Below are 21471 nucleotides of genomic sequence, written 5' to 3'. Positions count from 1 at the left end.
GTTTCTGACCACACGACCACTTCTTGCTCAATATTTTTTGTTGAACTATTCTCAATTCAGTGTTGACACTGATGTGAAACTGATGGCAACTCTACCATTTTGGTGTCACTGTTACATTGAAAACAGTCCATTACCCTAAAATCTGGTCAGGGTGTCCTGTGGTGGTCCTTTTCCAGTCATGGATGTGGTAGAGGGGGGCTGATAAACTGCAGCAACAGATGGACTACAATCTGTAACTGTAAACCTACAAAGTGCACATATATGGGAGGTGATTGTGATAAAAAGGGCCAAAAAGTGCAGTACAAGGTAGGTGCACCTAAAAAACTAGCAACTAAGGCCCAATCCCATTTCACCCCTTGCTCCTACCACTTAGCCCTGAGCCATCCGTTTTGCACGCTCACGCTTAGGGGTAGAGTGTCAGGATTTTTGTTGAAATAGAGTGGTAGGGCAAAGTGTTACGGCTACATGGCCCTCCACATGGAGGTTTTTCAGAGGCACACTCAAAACAGAGTGTAATGAGAAAAAAGAAAAACCAGCAAGATGGCTGTGCGAGCAACCAAAGAAACCCACAAATGTGAGTATTTTCTCTGTTATAAAATTATGATAACCATTGTATTATCTTAGTTTAATGTCGTAACAATGTAATATGGTCCTTTTCTTCATAACAAGCATGAAAAATCGCTAATAGTGCGCTAATGTCTCGATAGCTAGCTAGCTAACTTTCCCGTTCCACCTTAAATAGTCCAGCAGTATTCTGCTCCATTTAAGGTGGAACAGGAAAATTCTAACAAGAAGCTGGCGAATAGCTGACTTCAGCTTCATCTCACCAAAGAATTGGGGGTGGGCGATAATAAATAATTATCACATCCCCCCTCTTTGAAGGCATTTGGTTCCCTAAATTTAACTAAAGACCAGCAGTGAGGAGCTGAACTTTACCCCCCTCTGCTATTACTGCAGACTGGCAGGGTCACCCATAGAGCACCGCTAGTAGCCTGTTAATGAAGTAATGCTCTTTTTTATTTGAGGGTTGTCCCATTTCGTAGGGGAGGATTTCAACCACTACCCCTTGTAACTCAGTTGCAAGGGGCAAGGTGACACTCGAAAACAAAGGGTAGAGGTAAAAACAAAAAAATGGGATTGGGCCTATATTTCACAGCATCCGTATGTATAGATCATATTCATTTTGTTCTGAGCATTAGTGCCAGGGATGAGGCAGGGAGAAGATTACACTAGAGCAGTAGAGCTGAACTGTAGATGGGTACGGTTTCCAAAAAGCATCACAATACATAGATTGGATTAGACTGGTAGATTAAGTATAATCTTACCTGTATGATGCTTTAGGAAAAGTAGAACCCAGAAAAAGTCTGCTGGCATACAAATTAACATAAAAACAGATGACCAGTAATAGAACTTCTCAGTGCCAAACGTAGATCACCAATGATATCAACAATTAGAGGCAAAGTAGCTGATCTATTATTACCTAAGATTAAACTATCAGATATAAGGGTGGTGTTCAGTGGTTAAGGTTCAAGTATTTCTGTAAAAATACCACAGGTAAGGACCCACAATCTGTAGTGTCAAGTACGAAATCAATGAAAACACCTAACAAAAGATTACCATAGAAGGTAGACATATTTTCAAAAGTTACACTACCAGCTGTCATTGTCACTAAATGACATCATGTACATCAGTAAAAACATAAAAGTCACTAAAATGTTTCAATCTGCTACAGAATTATTACAAAACTGAACCAAAATTGTCTCTAAGGGATGAGATAAAATACATGTAAGACTCATGTAAGGAAATCTCAATAAAGTGACATTTTTAGAAAGTGACAAAGTTTAAAATCACTGTTTAACACTGCGATAGTACCGGAGGATGTGCGTAGTCAGGTTTGAGGGTAACGCTGGCGCTCTGTCTCTCACTCCTCCTCGTCTGGTTCTTCTGTTTTCAGCACAGAATCCTCCCCCAGGATTTTGCACAGCTCGTTTAGGCGCAGTTGCATTTTGGGAATTCCAGCGAGCTGAGACTCCAGACGCTGCTTCTCCTCGGTCAGAGAGAGACGAGTGGCCGTGTCCAACTGCTCAAACCGCCAACCCCCCTCGCCGTCAAACTGCAGCAGGTGGGTGTGGTACTTCCTATGGAGAGAACACCAAATGGTGAGGTGAAGATGAGATGAAGTAGATAGAGAGATATTAATTAAATCAGTGCTTTTCAGCTTGTGGGACGTGGCCCCCCAGTGGGCCATGGTGGTACAGCTAGAGGGCTGTTGGCAGTATTTTTTTTAAACCAGCAAAACTTCAGTGTATAGACATTTAACCAAAGGTAATTTTTTTAAACAACAAATATTTTTCTTGTAATAATTATTTGCAAAATATTTAGACTGGTCTCACAAAATTGATCTAACCAGCTCTATTTATAATTTCAGTGCAAGTCAATGTAAAACATATCTCTTTTTCATCATATGGAATTTATTTATCATGTATAAATGAGTACAAACAGAAAATCTGTAGATATTTTTGAGATTTTTTATTTATGCTGCATGATTATATACTCAAGTCAAATTCACTTCACTACAATGATCATTATGTTTTATGTTTGCTTGCATTTGAAACTACTGGGCTGAATAAAGGGAAATTCCACAATATTTCAAAATGTCTGCATAAGCAAATGGTTAAGATGTAAATGAAGACATTCATAGTGGTTTGATGCTCCATTCTAGAGAAACTTACTGAGTTAGAATTGTCTACAGTTGTGAAACTAGACTTCTGAAGTGTTTAATGCCTCTAAAAGCTCCCTCACAAAAAGATATTACAAAAAATGTCTATAAATACAGTTCCGGTTGAGAAGTGTTTTGAGAAAGTTTTGGCCCAAAACATAATTTTTAAAAAATTAATTTATCGCAAAGAAGTACATGTAGGGCACAGAGAACTCATTCATGTAGAAAACTTATTTTTTCAGATTTACTTCTATTATTTTATTATTGTCAATTTTACATCAACTCAGACACATGTAGGTTCACTGGTTGTGTTGGATAGTAAATAAAATGGCTATGCTTGGTGTTGTGAACATTATTAACCCTGTTTCCTATCACCCCCACTTTTGGTTAATACGTTTCTCTATACAATGCGTCATTTCACATTGAACCACTCTGAATGACTTCAACTCTTTAAATCTTTTTTGTGGGCCTTGGAAGCTTTTGTGGTCAGCTGTTTGGGCCACGAGTTGCAAAATGCCAGGGACCCCTGAAACAGATAAACTGTCCTGCAAAATATCTCATTTATACAATTTCCCCCTTACCCCAAATGTAGTCGCCTATAGAATGGAGTGACATACTGTTTTCTCCAAAATATACAAACACATTTCTACACAAAGTGGTAGCAGCCATCTTGAAGCCTGAATTTTGTCCATTTTTATAGATAACCATATGTCACACAGTGTCTAATTTAAGGATCTTGACTACAACTGTGACGTGCTTGAGCCTCACCACAGAGAGGGCCTATGGGTAATAGACAGCAGGGAGATCCCAGCATCCTTTGCAGCCTGGAATATTTTACCCTCCACGTCAATACTGACAGCGCTTGTGCACTCATCCAGCAGAGCGTACTTGGGCCTAAACAGAGGGTGAGATTTTAGGACAGACATTTCAAACACATGATCACCCAACTGCCCACTTAATCACATCAGATGAGTTACCTGTGGTAGAACATACGAGCCATTCCCATCCGCTGCTTCTCTCCTCCAGACAGCACGTCTTTCCAGTCCACCTCTGCCTCCCAGCCTGCACACATAAAACAATATAAGCTCTCACGTCAGCTGAGAACTTTACTGTGATAGGGGTGGCCAATTAAGAGAGGAATGGATTTCTAAAATCCAGTTTTGTCCCATAGAGCTGAGCAGTGATCGTCCACTTTTTCATCAGCTATGGTCACAAAATGGTCACAAAAGTAAAAATCTCATTATTTTTCTCCAAAGACATTCTGAAAAATCCTATGTGGAACGGTCCATATTAAATCCTAGGTCATCTTTTACATGCCACTGTATATGTACTTTCTTTCTGTTGTCCTTTTAGCATTTATTGTTATGTGTATTTTTTGTCTGTTGTATTTACTATATATTCTGCACTCGTTTCACACTGTCATGTATCTACACTCTATGTAATCCTGGGTACTGTGCTGTTGTTGTGTGTTGCACCATTGTGCCTGAAAAACAACATTTCATTCCAATACATACAAGTTATATTGAGGTATAACAGTAAACACCACTTGTCTTGACTTGACTTAACTTGAAAAGATGCATCTGTATGTGTGAGTAAGGTGCATTAACTGTAGAGCAACATGGAAGCCTCCTACTATAACAAGCACTTTGACCACATTATGCCTGTGTGTGTTTCTAATCCACATTAAGACCTGCGACAATCTGTGACGTTGTGGCATGCAGAAGTACTTTTTTTTGCAACAGCCCCCAATATCTGCAAATCAGGATTATGGCGATTACTTAAATTACCTTCAGCTAGAAGCACTCATTCTCAGTCAAGCGTACACACACACACACATCCCATTCATAGACTTTCACCCTGAACAACCTCATTAAGCCTCAGTGTCATTATAAAAGGCCAGCTTGTGCCACAACAACAAAGGTCCTGTTTCCAATTACCAGCACACAAGCCTCCTTTTATAGATCAGAAGGCTTTCTCAAGTGGAGAAGCATCGAGTAAACACTGGTCAGCCGCAGCGCAGTGGACGTACCCCCTTCACGAGCCACAATGTGGTTCAGGTTGACAATGTCCAGGATGCCTTCCAGGTCTTTATCTCTGAAGCCTTTGTGATGCATGTCCTCCAAAGAGTCAGGGTAGATGACCTGGTCCCGCAACGTCCCCACAGACATGTAAGGCCTAAACACACATGTTACAGTACAGACATCAACAAATATGCAATACATCAACAAAACGACAAAAAAACACTTTGTTTATTTTTTTATTTATCTTTACTCTCTATTTCTAGTATGTTTTTTACAGGCTTGTAGTTTAGGAGGAGTTTTGGAGGATGGAGGAGTTTTTACGTTGTGCATGTGTGTGTTTTTTAATTGGCCATATAGCCAAATGGTTAAGTTACTTGTCCCCTGCGTGGGAGAGTTCAACCCTAGCACAGAGAAGGACTCATTAGGTTTGCGCGGCAATGATATGATGTCTCTTTGATGCTGTGTGTATGAATTAACTCAATCTGAAAATGTCTTGAAACTGGAGATTGAATCATGCATGGGTATAAAAGGAGTATCCAGAAAGGCACACTCCTTTGTACTCAATTGTACTATGCACAATGGAAGCCATATGTCAACAATATTCAGAAATGCTGCCAAATTCTCTGTGAAGGCACCATAAACATTGAAAGCTACACACACATTTTAGAGCAACATATGCTGCATTTTAGACACTGTGTTTTACAGGGACATCCATGCTTATTTTAGCATGACAACGCCAAGCCACATTCTGCACGTGTTACAACAGGATGACTGTGTAATCAGAGATCGTGGATACTAGACTGGACTGTCTGTCTCCTAAGTGTGCAATCTGATGGCAGCTCAAGACTTGTGTAACTGGCAAAAAATGATATAAAATGGCAAAAAAATCAATTGGTGTATTCAGTCCCCAAATGTTTATTAAGTGCACATTAAGGAAATGTGATGTAACACAGTGGTAAACATGCTCTGACCCAACTTTGGATTGTGTTACAGGCAACATATTTGCATATATTTATAAAAAACAATAACATTCGTAAGGTAAAACATCAAATATTGTGTGTCACTGTAATACAGGTTAAAGAGAATTTACTAATCACTGCTTTCTGTTTTTATTAGCATTTCACATACTGACCCACCTTTTTTAGAATTGAAAACTGTATTTTTCTGGCTGTGATAATTTAATGTGGCAATGTGATAATGTTAATGGTATCATGGTTGTATCATGTCTGTCTTGCTAGAGGGTCACTTGTAGCTGTATTTAATAATATTTGTCTAACACTACAGCTGAATATTAGGTCATTTTTAGGCAGAGATTACCTTCAATTCTGTAACAAGTTTATTGTATTTGGCTGAAGTTAACCAAACAAGTTTATAGCTAATCTAGCTAGTTAACCAGATAAACTTGGTTGGTCTAGATGTTAAAATAACATGTTTCTCTTAATATACGGTACTTTACTTTGGATAAGGCACTGTTTATGAGTGCAAAATACTGGTCATGTGTTTTTGTTTTAGGTTTTTCTTTTTTCAACTTTTATTAATTTCTTTTGACAGGTTGCAATATATGCAGAAACCTGAGAAGAAGCTTAAATATTAATAAAATATGACTTAATGACTAATAAGTAGTAGAATATAAACATAAATTCATTAGATAACTATGTAATTAATAATTAAGTAATTATGTAATCACATTCAAGCAGTAAAGCAAACTGACAGTAATAGCTAATGACATCACAGGATCAAAACTGTTCGAAGATCAGCAGTGAGGAACGCCCCATTCCTAAAGGCAAGTGCTCCCTCTGTCTCTTCCTGCTTCTTATTAAATATTCAGTCCTCTCCAGAGCCTTGTGTGTGAGCCTTCAGGATGTGGTAAATATTTCACTAGCGATGGCTCTGGTTTCCTGCCCTCAGCAGCGTCCCACAGCTTCAATTACTGCTCTCTACTGATACCCCCACATGGGCCACACCACCACCAGCACACAGGACACAGCATGTTAGAGAGTCAGACACTGTGCGGGTGTGTATGTGTGAGTGTGTGTGTGTGAGAATGGATACCCAGTTGTGCTTTGCAGGTGTGTCAATATCTGACACTTTTTCATAATGACACTGTCATAATTTTGTATCTTAATAAGGGGAGGAATCTTTCAGCTGACAGAAAATCGATTCAATTCATGATTCACTGTTTTTTCAATTCCATTTGATACACTAAACAGCAGTTTGATTCAACTGTAACAATACTTTTCATTTATTATAATAATTATTATTAGTTATGCATCAACATTAAAATTTCTGGCCAAAACTTAAATTCAGCATTGAAAACTAAAACTGAAAGAACGTTGAAAGAAAATAACTTTTTTATTTGCCTTTTTCTATGATTTTGAATAAAAAAAAATTAAACACAATTAGTTAATCTTTATTACTGACAAAACCTGCTTTTTCAAGTAAAGAGTGAGCTGATCATAAATAAATAACAGTTTGTATAAAATAAACGTATTAAAATGATTACAGTATGTAGGCTAAGGTATGTGCCATAAAATTCAATAAATGAGTCTGCGCTGACTGGTACACTCTCGTAGGATGTGTTTTTAATCACCGTTTCTCGTTTTCAGGCATGCTTCTGTGATGGACATCACAACATGGACTCGGGAATATTTTCAAAAACCACAGTACATATTGTAGTGCGAGACCGATGTATCATGCTGCTTTCATGGCAACTGGAAACTCAACTCAGAGCTTCTTACTTCCCGTCTCTAAGCATTCACTCCCCCTGAACTGTTTAAAGTTGGAAAAAATGAATGTTCACAGTATGTTAACATTTATTTGGGTGCTAAATATATATATATAAAAGGCTCTCAAAAAGCTTCTTCACTGGAATTAAACAGTGGTTTGGTTAGTTCTTCATTTATTTTAAACATGGACATAGACTGTATGGCAATTCACCATTAATACAGGGTCAAACATTACATGATAGCTTGGAGTTTGAGCAAAAATCTTGCGCAGACTGACTTAATCTTTGACAATATCCACGTATCCCCCTGTGTTTAAATAGTATGTCATACAAAAATATAAATTGTTCAGTCAGCTTAAAACGCAAAACATGCTATTACTTCTTAATCTGTGGGCGCTGCCATGTTGAACTGGTGTCACAGAATTTCAACCTGACGTCGGAGTTTCTGAGTGGGAATTACGAGTTGAGAGCTGTTCAAATGGATTTTTCCATCTTGGAAGTCAGAAACTTCCCAGTTCTAATGTAGTCATGAATGCTGCATTATACCCCCTAGCACTCTCACCTCTGTGGGATGTAGAACATGTGCTCTGGAGCAGGTTTGTGCAGGAGGCCGCCGTAAACAGGCCACAGGCCGCTGAGGATGCGGAACAGAGAGCTTTTCCCACAGCCGTTAGGTCCTGTGATGAGTAAGTGCATGTCCTCCTCTACCTGCACACCATGCAGCAAACACACACAGCACACAGGTCTCATTCAGTGAATATCTACTGTGCAAAAGGAATGAAGATTCATCAAACGTTTTAACTCTCACGAAGAAGAATGCAAAATGTTTTAATCATTAGAGGTTGCAGTTGCCAAGAGCAACAATGAAAACATGATATAATTTGATATTATTTCTCTTTCTTTAGCTCCTTTTAACAAGCTGAGTGAGTCAGAAGCGCAGATTCTAAAGTCCATACCACATTTTTGTTTGCAAGCAGAAGAGGAAATGTTTTATTTTCACACGTTATTGTTTTGCATAGTGTCATATGACAGAAAAATCATTATCAGTATTATGCAAATTATCGTCCTTTCTTTCATTTTCACATGCCAGTATACACTTTCACATGTGCAGTACTGCACAGTAATTTTTTGTTTGCACTCATATAGCAATTTGTGTACATATAACATAATTCTGTATTTGTGTTTATTAGAATCTGTCAGCATGCAAACAGATGGTATAATATATAACATATTTACTGTATATTTTCTTAATTTATGTGCATATATATATATATATATATATATATATATATATCCTTTTCTTACTCTTTTTGTTTGTCTAAATTGTCATTATCATTTAAGCTTAATTGATAAAGAATGTAAATCAAATGTAAATAAAAAAATTGGAAAACAAATAATGTAACTTCATAAACAGTATAGAAAGAACAACTGCATTCTTCTAAGGGTTAAAGCAGACCATGCCTGGGTTTGTGTGATGTCTGAAACCAATTTATAAGAGTTACAACAAACGTTGATCTCACCTTGAAATTCAGGCTGGAAACAACCACATCCCCATTTGGAGTGATGATGGGCACGTTCTCACACACTATACCTTTATCTACATCAATGACTTTCCCTAAAAGGAGCAGAAACCATATAAGACATTCGTTATATAACGAATAAACAAGATTCCTATTTTTTCAAACTGAGCAACACTGAGATATGTAGTATCTTTAAACTCTACCAGCTGATAGTAAGAAAGAAAAGACTACATTATAATTTCTGTTTTGATTCTATTAGCACACTGGCAGTTACTGATAAAATAAGATGTGAAACTAAAGAGTGGGAAGGAGAAGAGGCAATGAAAATGAAACCATGACAACAGATACAGTTACTGTCTCTAGATGCCCAGTCTAACTAATGCAAATCCCATAATGGTCAGAGCTTCTGTCACATCAGAACACTAGCACACCTCTGAGAGGTGAACGGCTAAACACTGCCTTCATTTTCAGTTTCAGTGTTGTGAACATTCAGAATGGAATAAATATTTATATTGGAAATGTTTGTTTTGATCAGAGTAACCAGAGTGACGTTTATTCATAATGCATGTTTACTTGCTCACAATGGTAGTTTGTGATAAAAATATCACAATTTTGGTCTTGGTAGATGTTTTTATATCAAGAAAAGTCTTATAATAGTACTGAGAGCTTGTGCTATGTCTGTCCACAGACCGGGTGGTGTTGATTTTCAGTACTCTCTGTTTCAAAACTGCTGAGTGGTCTGGCAAAAAGTGATAGCCTTAAAAATGTCTCGCTAAAAGCCAATGCCAGACTGAAACAACAGAATATAAGAAGAAACCTCATAAGATTCAAGCTGTTACTAAGCCAGAGCTTCCTAAATCACATTTTTGCTCTGTCCTATCTCCCAGCATATCTGAAGCACTCATGAACACTGATAGTTGGTCAGGATTTGGATGGAATGGAATACACATGTTTGGAATTGGGAATATGTCTTCAGAATACAGAAATTAAGTATCTGTCAATCAAGTTACATTTTGCAAAGACAGTATTCTGAATGCAGTTACCTTTAACATTTTTAGAAGAATACTTTTAGAATATTTACCCACTACATTTAAAAAATATAGACTATCTTTCAAAGAAACACCATCAGTGCTTGTTAAGTAACTATTTTAACCTCAGCACACAGGGTGTAAAGACTTACTCTAAAGAAGAATTTAAAAAGTGGCTTCTTTACAAACACTGAAGTTCCTGCTAAAGCATGAGCAGACTGATAAATCACTGTGATGAGCCAGTTGTTAATCTGAGCGTTAGTAAACTTTTTTAATGGATTATTGAAGTGTGACATAGTCTGGATATGTTCTCGAGTGATAAGCTTAGCTTTGGCATTGTGCTGGACTGTGTATGTGTTCTGTGGCAAGTTACATACATATCTTTAACTGAAACCCATAGCCCCATAGCCACTCATTTTACAGTCAAATTTGCAAGATTTTGTTATTGGGATATGGCAAATTGTTGGCATAGGTCATGAAAGGGCAATGGGAATGGGAATTTTGTATTCCTTTTTGTATTTATTTAATTGTGAAATAAATAAAGATTTCCCATGTACTATCAATGTGTACTGTAAATGTATTCTAAATGTATTCTGAATATGTTACCTTTAATGTATTGCACTGGAATACATCACTGAATACATTTGAGACAATGTATTCAGTATTCAGCCGTCACAACTTTTTCAAAGTATTTTGCCCAACTCTCTAGCTGGCACAGGTGCGCTTTGAGCTGGGATAAGACAAAATTATACACATTCTGGGGCCCAACAAGGACCAGGTTGGGAAACACTTAAGCAACTGAACACAGGAGGGAGTGTGTTATCTTGAATAACTGTGATGTTATTTCTTGTATATAAGAGTTTTGCAAAGTAAAGCAAAAAAGTAAAGCAAATGAGACTCAGCTGCTGGTCCGAACATAATTTTGATATTGGTAATGTATTCCACCACAAGCAATGTGTTACAACAAAGCTGTACATAATTTGGCTTACAAGCAACAGCAGTTACAGAATTTGATCAACTACTATAACATTTTATTGGCTGGCTGGTAAGCTAGTGGTAGGAGCAGTGAGCCAGCAACCATAAGACTGTCGGTTCAAATTCCAAGACTGATTGAGTATAACTGGACAAGGCACTTAAGCCCCCCACAGCCCTAGGTGCTGCTGCTGGAAAGTATGGACAAATTTCGCTTGTAGGATCAATAAAGTGCATAATGCTCCTCTTATGAACCTGACTAAAGGATGGCCTCCAAGTCAAATGATATCTTTCCAATACATCCATTTTTCTATTTTAGAAAATGTTAAAGTTAAAGTTTAGCTAAATTTAGAGTCAATCAGCCATTGATGTTATGTAGAAACCGGTCAATATTAACTCTTGTCTGGGACGATGAAGTGAATGATGAATTTCCTTGTTCGACTGGAGGGTAAAAATAACAAACAGACAAACTAATTATTTTACAAAACAAAATAAATGTGTTTCTGAGAAAAGAGAACACATTTTAATAGCGATAATTTCAGCATGTAATGTGAAATTTTATGTGTGGAATTCCCAGCAGAGTAGCATACCGCGGTGTGCACGTAGTATTTTATAATCAGCAAATAAGTTTACATCTTCACCAGGCCCGAGGGCTTCACTTCAGCAGCAGCTAAGCTAATCAGTCAGAAAACTTTTGAAACCTCCACAATCTGGGCAAAAGCCTCAGTTTACCTCACACGTACCTCACCTCAGTAAACAAATGAGAGGACAGTGAAAAAAATGTGTTGTTATCTGATGTAACAAAAACTTCTCGACCAATCAGACTGTTGTCAAGGTAGGCTGTAAAGCACCTACTCCTGTTTCTGGGTCTTCACCACTTTCCACCAACTGTAAATCTGTGTCGGTTCATGGACTCATTACTACTTCCCGGTTAATGCTGTACCTTTGATCTCCAGAGGCCCATCAATGTGCAGCTCATGCCGTCCCCCACTCTTCTTCTCCCCAGCCACTGCTGTCGTGGAAACGGTGGCACGCTTGTACACACCCCTCTGCACCTCATCAAACACCAGGAACATGTTGTGGACGCGAGCTGTGTATCCGGCTAGTTCTGTGACCTGCAGAGGACAGAGGGAGATTCACAGGTGATATGGTAAAAATGTAACATCACAGTATGTTTTATCACAATGCACACTGGTCTTTATTCAGCAAAGCTGCATAAAAAGGAGCATAGATCTGACCATCCTTAATGATGGTATGGACTACTCTGTGTCTGATTCATGAAACTTTGTGGAAAAGAGCAGGTTCAGTGCGTGAAATCAAGCTACAGCCTACCAGTACCACATTTACATATCATTTACATGAAGCACAACCTGATTCACGCAGATGTTTCAATAAGGAGTCAATACAACAACATTATTGAGTTTGAGCCATGAGCTCGTAGGTGGACTCTGAGGTGGTGAGTACACGGCTCGTCCTACTGACCAAACTTCATAGTGTTAAAACCACAACAACTGGAAAGAATACAAACTGAAATGAACAAAACGTCTCAGTTTTTAAGACTGATATGATTGTGTAGTATGTTTATTTTCCTAAAATAACATATTGAAACTCTTTATTAAGGCAGTGTATTTGATTCTTCTGCACTAGCCGTGCTCTGTATTTGATTTTTTGGGATAATTTCTGTAGTATAAAGCAAAAGTACAGTGAAAATGTCTTTCAAAGGAAAATGGAAAAAAAGGAAAATTGCACTATTTGTTTTGTGCATGTAAAATAAGTACAGCCACTTTTTTACTGGATTATCATGTGCAGAAATTAATAGCATTATTATTATTTTCGATGTTTATGAGTGGTAATATAGATGATATTGATTATACTTTTGGCTAGTTAACTGCAAATCAGGCTTTTTTGAGGCCATTAAACTATACACTCAAATTGACACACTCATAAAAGGCACGAGTTTGATCATACAGATGTGCCAAAGATGAAACTGATGAATAACAACGCTGTCTGTGAAATTTGCGTTTATTTTATGGTCTGATTTGACCGTACGCAACATTGGTGAATAAGGGCCAATATGTATCATGTTTAGTTTTTCTGAATTTTGAAAACAAATTGGACTGGACAAAATGCACCAGCAAAATGGTGGTGCCACAAATAATGAGGATTTTTTTAACTAAAACATATGCAAAAATAAACTACTTAAAAATACTTAAATAGCAGGGAAAAACAGTTAGTAAAATAAGTTAATAAAATAATTAGATGATCCAATCCACGTCTTGTTACTATGTAGTTTTAGTGTAGTCTTTTTTATGATACATGAAGTAGTTCTAGAAGTACTGGCGATACCCAATACCTATAATTCTTACAAAATCATAACTTCTCACAATAACTGTCCAACTCTTTCCACAGGTCACTCAGACCTCACTTGCTGGGTCGGGTCAGCTCTACTCTATATTTACCAGAGCATGGCTTAGGACAACATTGCTCAACAACTGGTATTTATTAAAAGTGAGTTGAGTGAGCCAGCATTAGAGCAGAATTGCATAAGCATGTGTAAAGAGGTTTGTGCAAAAGGCAGTGTTGTTCGATGAAGGGAATCCTCTCACAAATGTTCATTAGCTTAAGCTAAGTCCATTGTTTGACAAATCTAACGTGACCCAGCAGCCTCTGCTGCACCAATGTCTTCTGCCTCAAAGCTTACATGAAGACAGAGAGGCTTGTACTATAAAAAAATAAAATTATTGACAACCTTCAGGCTTCAAAATGCTCTATTGTTTATTTAATTTCTGGTCAAAATGGGCATTAAGTACAAATACACACCTTAGCCTCGCTGTACTGTATTTCTTTACTATGAGCAACTAAAATGGCTAAAGGTGACATGTCTGGGGAAATTCGATAATCCTCTTGAATAAGGAAGGAATAAGTCAAAGTAAAATAAGTGAAAAAACAGGAGTTTCCAAATCTGTTGAAAAAAGATTAAAAGATGCAGAGAAAATGGGACTCACAACTGTGCAAAACCTGGTAGACCTTTAAGACACTACTTAAAGCTAACATTTGGCATTAGAAGACTGTAGCTGCACATCTGAGATGTGGAGTAAGGTTTTATGAGTCTAAGTGAGAATATTAGGATTGTGAGAAGCAGAAAATGCAACAAATATCTAAGAATAAACTGAGGAAAACATCTCTGCAGATTTCTTTGCAAGTCTGTTTGAGGTTACTAAACAACCTGATGTGGTTTGAGGAAAGCGTGTGATGTTTGCACAAGGCTGATTGCTGTAATCTATGATCTTATACGCTTCCAGCACTAGTTACATTAGCATTGTAGCTCCTATGCAAAGAAGCAAACCTTGAACAACAGACATGTCCATCCTGATCAGCTACATTTGTAGTAAGGGGAAATTTGTGTACAATTGATTTTTGCCAAACTATCACTTTAAGCTGATCCAAAACAGTGTGAATATTTAAAGACTATTAAATTGCATTTAGAGAAAACACACTGAGACATATGGAGACACACAACCTTCCCCAAGGCTCTCAAGTTAAATGGGGGAACACTGCTATCTTCAGGGACAACAAGTGTCAACAAACAAGGGTGCTGCTTCAGTGTAGCCATGGTGATGAGCACTGTGTTCCTACAAGGTCAATGAAGCACCTTGAGAGCTGAACTAAGGAAATCCTAAACCTCACTTGCCTGCTGTTCAATAACTACAGCTTTGTTACTGAGAAAAAACAAAATTTAAAAGATCCTTTGACACCATGTCTTACTTAGATTTGTTTATAAAATAAATTATTTTAATATTTCAATTTGTTACTATCAAAACAATCATAACACTACCACTCAAAGAAGTCACTACCAAAACTGTACCAAATGTTGTGGTAGTGACTGTTTCAGTAGTGACAATTTTAGCTTATTTTGAGCATAATTCAAAAACAATAGCCTGTTCATGGCTAACACAGCTTTGAACAGCTGCACACACATAAAATCACAATATTTTTATGAAAACACAAAACATTTACTTAATTGCAGAAAGCGTGTTTCAGTGGTGACAATTTTTTACATTACACACTGATTTTCAAACTTTGGAACACATTTACTTTAAAACAATAGGATCTAACTGCTCACCATGAGGCCATGAGGGACAGGGAAACAGTCTCACTTCCTGCTCTAAAATGCAGGGGCGTGGCTAAAATAACACTCCACCTATAACCTAAAACTCTTTGTGTTTCGGTCATGAATTAAACTTGGCACTGCTCATTCTTTTTTGTTTGTTCCTGCTGATCAAACCTCATTAAAACAAAATACTGTGATGCATATTGTGTTTCATCAAAAAGTCTTAAACTCTCATATTTATATTTTGCCACATACAGTTATATTAAAAGTCTGTACACTTTCAGTCAAATTACATGTTTTGTTGAGTTTCTAAGTGAAAACAAGTGAACAGAGAACCTACCTATGGCATTTTCAGCTAATTCTGTTACACATTCTATTTATTTACTATTTATTTATTAGCAAATTCATTTTCAAATTCAATTCATTAAAAGCATTCATTCATTTATGAGTTGAACTTATTGGGACTGAATAAAACCTAGAGCATAATATGTGCCATAACCTTTGCACAGGCCACATTTTATGTTTTATTTTTCCCAATATGTTAAATTCAGCAAATTAACAGTAACTGCAGACTGTGCAGAAGTGTGTCCTCTGTGTAGGATGTGTACTTATATTCACTTCAATCAACAAAACATGTAACTTGACCGAACTTTTGCAAACAACTGTAGTCCAGCCCTCCTACTGAGTAATTCATGGTAGTGACTGAATTATAAATCTTAAGATTAATGACTGGATAATATGTTGGTGGTTTAAGGCGTTAGTGCTTGCAGTTTAAGGGGTTAATGGACTCTCCATAATGGCCTGTATTTCAGTAGGATGTTTGAGCTTGAGCATCTGTGTCACAGGCCTGACTGCTGCTCCCTGCTCAACAGATGGTAGATTAAATCACCCAGTAAGGCTAAGCCATCAGAGAGGCAGGCCAGAAGCAAGACACAGCGCTAAAGTCATCTATTACAGGCCAGTAACGAGACATCTAGTTTTCTCTGCCGCAGGGCCGGATGTCAAAACCACAGAGAAACAGACAGGGTTGTGACTTTGGAGCTGTGATGTCACATCCATCACTGCATCCTGTGAAGTTGTGAGGCTCTACGATGAGCTAGGCTGTAATCTTGGCACATTAGCTCAGGAACAGGAATGCACTTGCCCTTCAGAAAGCACTTCTAGCATAGAGGTATCCAAACATGCAAGCAAGGGCCTGTTGAGAACTCTACTCAGTTACGTACATCTTGTTTTTGTATAACTCCAGGCATGTTGTCTGGCATCATGTTTGGTGATGAATGATAAACTCCATATTTACTCAACTTAACAATGTTTAAATCAAGCAAAACTTGATTTTACCAAACCAAGTAACTATTTAACACTCGATTTTCAATTAAGTTGTATTTTAGCAACTTTTTAAATTTGATATTAATTTTCATCAACCACATTTTTATCATTTAATTTATGTGAACCGCACCACTCGCAGTCTGGTGTGTTTTGTTGCTTAACGTGACGAAGCACTGCCTACTTTGGTGTAGCGTGATTTTTTTCACAATTTGAAAGAGTGAAATTTTCAAACTGCAAAGCTGTAATTTTGATTATATTACATTTGATTACATCTGTAGGCCAATGAGACTAAGACTAACACTGGCCTTCACATCCTCACCATGAAACACTACATGTGAACGTATTTGGGCTTTACCTCTTTGTAGGACGACATGATTCTCTCAATGGCGTCAGCTCCAGAGGCCAGAAGGTTGCGCGCAGTCGTGAAGGCTTCTGTCCTCTCACTCACTAACACCTGAGTTTGCCCATCAGCAAGTTCTGTAAGTAAGGAGTCAGGTTTCACACCTCAATCAGCTTTTTTACAGAAGCACACACTTCAGCGCTTGAGAGTTGCTGAATTTTTAGGAGTATTCCTCCTTTATGACTAACAAGGCCACTTGTCTGAACCCTTTTAGGGGTAAACTCCTTTGAAGATGTCTGGGAAGAGAACTGAATTGAAATGCAAAAAACAGGCAGATGGCTGGAACAACAATGACTGATGACTACAATGCATAATGCCCACCGAGTGTCTTTTATCACGTATGCAGTAAAGCTAAAGATGACTGCTAATGGCGTACTATCATTTCAAATTCAAATGAAGTCTGTCTTCCCAAGCCACAAACAAGTGCAATAAAACTTAATGGTCAATTAGTCTGCATATGTGACCTAATACTACTGAAATAACCTAATACTACTGAGGAGTTTTTGGGCTTATGTAACAATATATTTATTTTGGGAAGTTTTTAGACTGCCATGCTCTAGCACGTTGCTAGTCATGGTTGATTTGTCAATGAATCAATCTTTTTAAATGAGTCTGTGAAGTGATTCAGAAGAATCAAACTTGATAAACTAGCTAACCTTCCATTGTTCAGGTTATGTGTATGAAAATGGTGTTAGTTTGCACAGAAAATACCTAAAAGAACAGATTTGTGAAATCACACTTATTTCTAAAGAGGTACAATCAGATTAGGCCAGTATTGGAATTTGGATTTTGGCTCCAAACATGCAATCGCCCAGTTTATTATTAATATGGCTAATCTGTGTAGCAATATTATGAGGTCCATACCATGAGACAGATAAATGCACCCACGCTGTATTTGAGTGCTGCTCTTTCATCTGTTTATTGTGTTAATTTAGGCCACACAGGCTGAGCTTCGAGTTAAAAAAAAGTCTGTCTGTCAATTTGGCTAAAAAAAACTAGAACTGGCCATTAAAATTCATGATCTGCGGACTGCTACTGCTTACCACTGTCAGCAAAGCCAGTAGCAGTGATGATGGGCACAGCAACCATCACAAGGCCACATCCACTCCACACATACTTCATGAGGAACTGCTCAATCATGATGTACCACAGGCGCTTGGACAGGATGAGGTTCATCTGCTCAGCCAAGGCCTTGTAGCACTTCTGCAGCTGCCTCATCTCCACCTGTCCCATTTAACAAGAAAAAAATCAATTATAATCATATCATTATAATGTCATTAAAATGTTATTCAGGTATATGGCAAAACAGTTACAGTGAGGGGCAGAAAAACTATTTATTGCAATGATACAAAGATGCGAACTGGTCATAGATTCATTATGTCAGGACTATGTAACCCAGTCAGGCAGTTACCAGTTACATTTACTTAGTTCCTATATTTATGTACAATTTACATGCGCTTGTGCTTGTTTACTTTATTGTATTTCCAGATAATGATACAAGTATATTTGGAAGGGAATGTGTTTTTCTTCACTTAGCTCCATTTTAGCCCATCACATTTACAATGAACAATTCCTTTTTTTATTCAAGTATAATCTGCTCTGTTGGTTCAGCTCCTGAACTGCTTTACAGTTGCTCACACCTCTCACTTTGGAGGTTTAACATTTTATTTTAGGCCAAAAATAAAAGACCACCACTTAACAAACTTTACAAACTATCCTGATCAATGCTGGAAGTACTAAGAAGCTCCACTGCAGTTTTGGGAACTGATGTCTTTTTTTTTACTGAAGTTGCCAACCTACTTTTTGTGCTGCTTCAGTCATTATGTCATTGAGGAACCATGCGTTCAAGCACGCAGGCATACAGCCAACTGCTAGCGATGGACGGCGACTCGCCAACGAACCGATCTTTCTAAATGACTCTTTCAACTGAGTCGGAAGCATCCAGTTCGATAAGCTAGCTTGCCTTCTCCGTTGTTCAGGCTATGTGTATCTCCGCATCTGACTAAACTCATTACCGTCCATCATCTACTATAAGCTGCGTTACTTTTGATATTATTTTCGGCCTACTCATGATTCACTAGTTCACCGTTAAATCGTTTTGAGTTCAAACTGAATCAAACCTTGACTCTCAGGTAGTTTATGAACGAAAACGCCAATCACAGCCACTGCGTTGTAGACCTGCCTAAGACATCACTGTCTACTTTAACGACCTCTTTAACAGCCAAAATGAAAACGAACCTCGGATCAAAAGCGAATCGATGAATCTAACGTTAGATTCATTTGAACGGAGAGTTCAAAAGAATCGGATCGGTAAATTGAATCGAACTATTCATCACTAAAAGTTAGTCAGGTGGGGCAATAAAAGCTTACAGACCTTTATAATGTCTCTGAATATGCACATCACATATATATAGTTCTATACTATAACTGTTGTTCTAGGGTTCTATACAGAACCATCTCATGCTTAAACGTGCTTTGCCAGGTGAAATGGCTCTTCAGATTGATGCACTCTTTAAAAAAGTAGTGCTTCATTGGTTCTTTAGTAAAGGGAACGGTAAAAAGGGTTCTGCTATTGTTAAGACATTGTATCAATAGCAGAACCCTTTTTGGTGCTGTATGGAACCATTTTCAAAAAGGTTCTATATAGAACCATATACAACACTTTCTCCATCAGTCTGAAGAACCATTTCACCTTGCAAAGAACCATCTAGGCATGAAATGACTGTATGTAGAACTCATGGTTCCAAATAGAACAACTGCCCTTACTTAAGAACCATCTTTTTAAAGTGTGGTTTATTAGAACTGGGGAAAGACAAAACTGTGCAGAGCATGGATCCTGACACTGGGAACTGGGCTGTTTAAGGAATGATGTTTCCCTGTCCACTCACCTGATGGCCTCTGTAGAAAGCGATCTCCTCCGCATTGGTGATTATTCTCGAGTGCGCGTAACGCAGGTAGCCCTTCCTGTGCGCCTCCTCGGCCACGAGTTTGCCAAATTTAGGGGAGCAAGCTCGCAGCACTTTGGCAGTGACAAAGACTACGAGTCCGGCCAGCAGCGTGGGGCCGGTGGCGTTGGCCCCCCGGGACCTGGCGGTCTGGATGAGAGTGTACGAAGTGAGTATCACGTCCAGGATGGGTTTGGTGAGGTTGGAGTACAGATGCGCCACGGACTGGGAGAACATCATGACGTCCTCCGTGAGAGACTGGTCCGGGTTGGCCAGCCGGCCATCCATGTTGCTGACTTTGTAGTAGGTCTGCTCTGTGAAGTAGGTCCTGTACGCGTGCTCGACCAGGCGCGTGCGGAAGGCCAGGGCCAGCTTGCCCTCCAGGTAGCGGATCGCGCTGTTCACGAAGGTGGCCGGGATGGCGACGAGGAGCCACTTCATCAGCTTGACGGCGAAGCTGCGAGGCCGCTTCTCCACGATGCTCTTCACGATCTGGCCGTCCAGCCCGGCCACGTAGATGGAGAGAAACGTGCGCGAGACGAGAGCCGCGGAGTGCAGGCAGAGCAGCGCGAGCTCCCTGGTGAGCAGCCGGGGAAACACGATCTTCACCAGCGCGAGGATCTGGCGGACGAACTGCGCGTTCACGCCGGGAGTAGCCTGAACATTCGCGGGATCGAGTACGGATGACAGCCCGTTGGCCTCCGCCTTCCCGGCCGCATGGCTCCCGGCCTTCCGGCCGATGTGCTTGATGATGAGCGGGTAAAGGCTCTTGGCTCCGTACGCAGCGGCCACCAGAAACACGGCCCGCTTCGCCGCAGTGCTCTTAGTCCACCTCACCTTGGACGCCGCGTGCAGTATGTTGGTCATTTTGTGATTTTCCGGTCGTTTTCTGACAGGTTTCCGCTACACCGCATCCATCAGGTCGTGCAAAAGGCCACCAGATCGATCACAGATTCTGCAAGGCAGTCATTTTCGGCACATCAGTTCACCGGCAGCACTGCTAGCATCAGATCCGTCCGTTTTGCTGATGCTGTAGCGCTGGCCACGCCCACGTGAACGGCGATAGGTTGCTGCTTCAGCAGCGGCCGCGCCCCGAGGCGCAGTGCTTTGAACTTGATTCAAACGAGCACATGAACCTCTTTGGACGCTTTTTTCAGTTGTTTTGTTTGTTTATTTTTTACAGTTCGCTGCCTTGTTTTTGTGCTGTCCATCAGGTCGAGCAGAAGCAGTGATCACAAAGTCTTCGGAGCGGTCACATCACTGAAAAGCAGCAGAGCCAGCATCAGATCTGTCCGTCATTGGGATTGGCTGACGTTTTAGCTGTGGTCACGCCTCCTCCAGCACGGATTGGTTGTTGCTGTAGCAGTGGACACGCCCCTTGGGTTGATTGCTGCACTGAAAAAAGGTGCAGCGCTTAGACTGATTCTAACGAGCACATAAAACACATTAATTGTCTCACTTAAGACTTGATGTATTTTTTTTAATTTACTTGTTTGAAAATGATGAATTATTCTTTTATAGTTTGTTCATTTTTAGCAATCATTTCATTTATACGGTGCTGATGTACATATTTGAATTAAGTAAATTAAAAAAAGCATTTTTCAGTGCAGTATTTATTGTAGTGGTCTTCCAGTCCACGCTAATAGATACACAAACATATTGTATTAGAATTACGTAAACTAAAAGACAATGATGCACACATTT

At 39.0% G+C, this 21471-nt stretch overlaps 1 protein-coding gene across 1 annotated transcript; it reads right to left on the bottom strand.

The window, feature by feature from the left end:
• Positions 1–1035: 1035 nt before the first annotated feature.
• On the bottom strand, positions 1036–21011 carry LOC118812375 (ATP-binding cassette sub-family D member 2). Its single transcript, XM_036577340.1, has 10 exons — positions 19711–21011; positions 17866–18046; positions 16778–16899; positions 11929–12100; positions 8986–9080; positions 8028–8173; positions 4749–4894; positions 3697–3781; positions 3488–3613; positions 1036–2138 (listed from the first exon to the last, which is right to left on the bottom strand). Exons 1-10 carry the CDS (start codon positions 20632–20634, stop codon positions 1922–1924), a joined length of 2214 nt encoding a protein of 737 aa, XP_036433233.1. The 5' UTR covers positions 20635–21011; the 3' UTR covers positions 1036–1921.
• Positions 21012–21471: the final 460 nt, after the last annotated feature.

The sequence above is a fragment of the Colossoma macropomum genome, unplaced genomic scaffold, assembly GCF_904425465.1.
Source record: "Colossoma macropomum unplaced genomic scaffold, Colossoma_macropomum, whole genome shotgun sequence".
NCBI classification, from domain to species: Eukaryota; Metazoa; Chordata; class Actinopteri; order Characiformes; family Serrasalmidae; genus Colossoma; species Colossoma macropomum.
The sequence above is the reverse complement of the archived record's forward strand: the minus strand, read 5'-3'. Positions and strand labels throughout refer to the sequence as shown.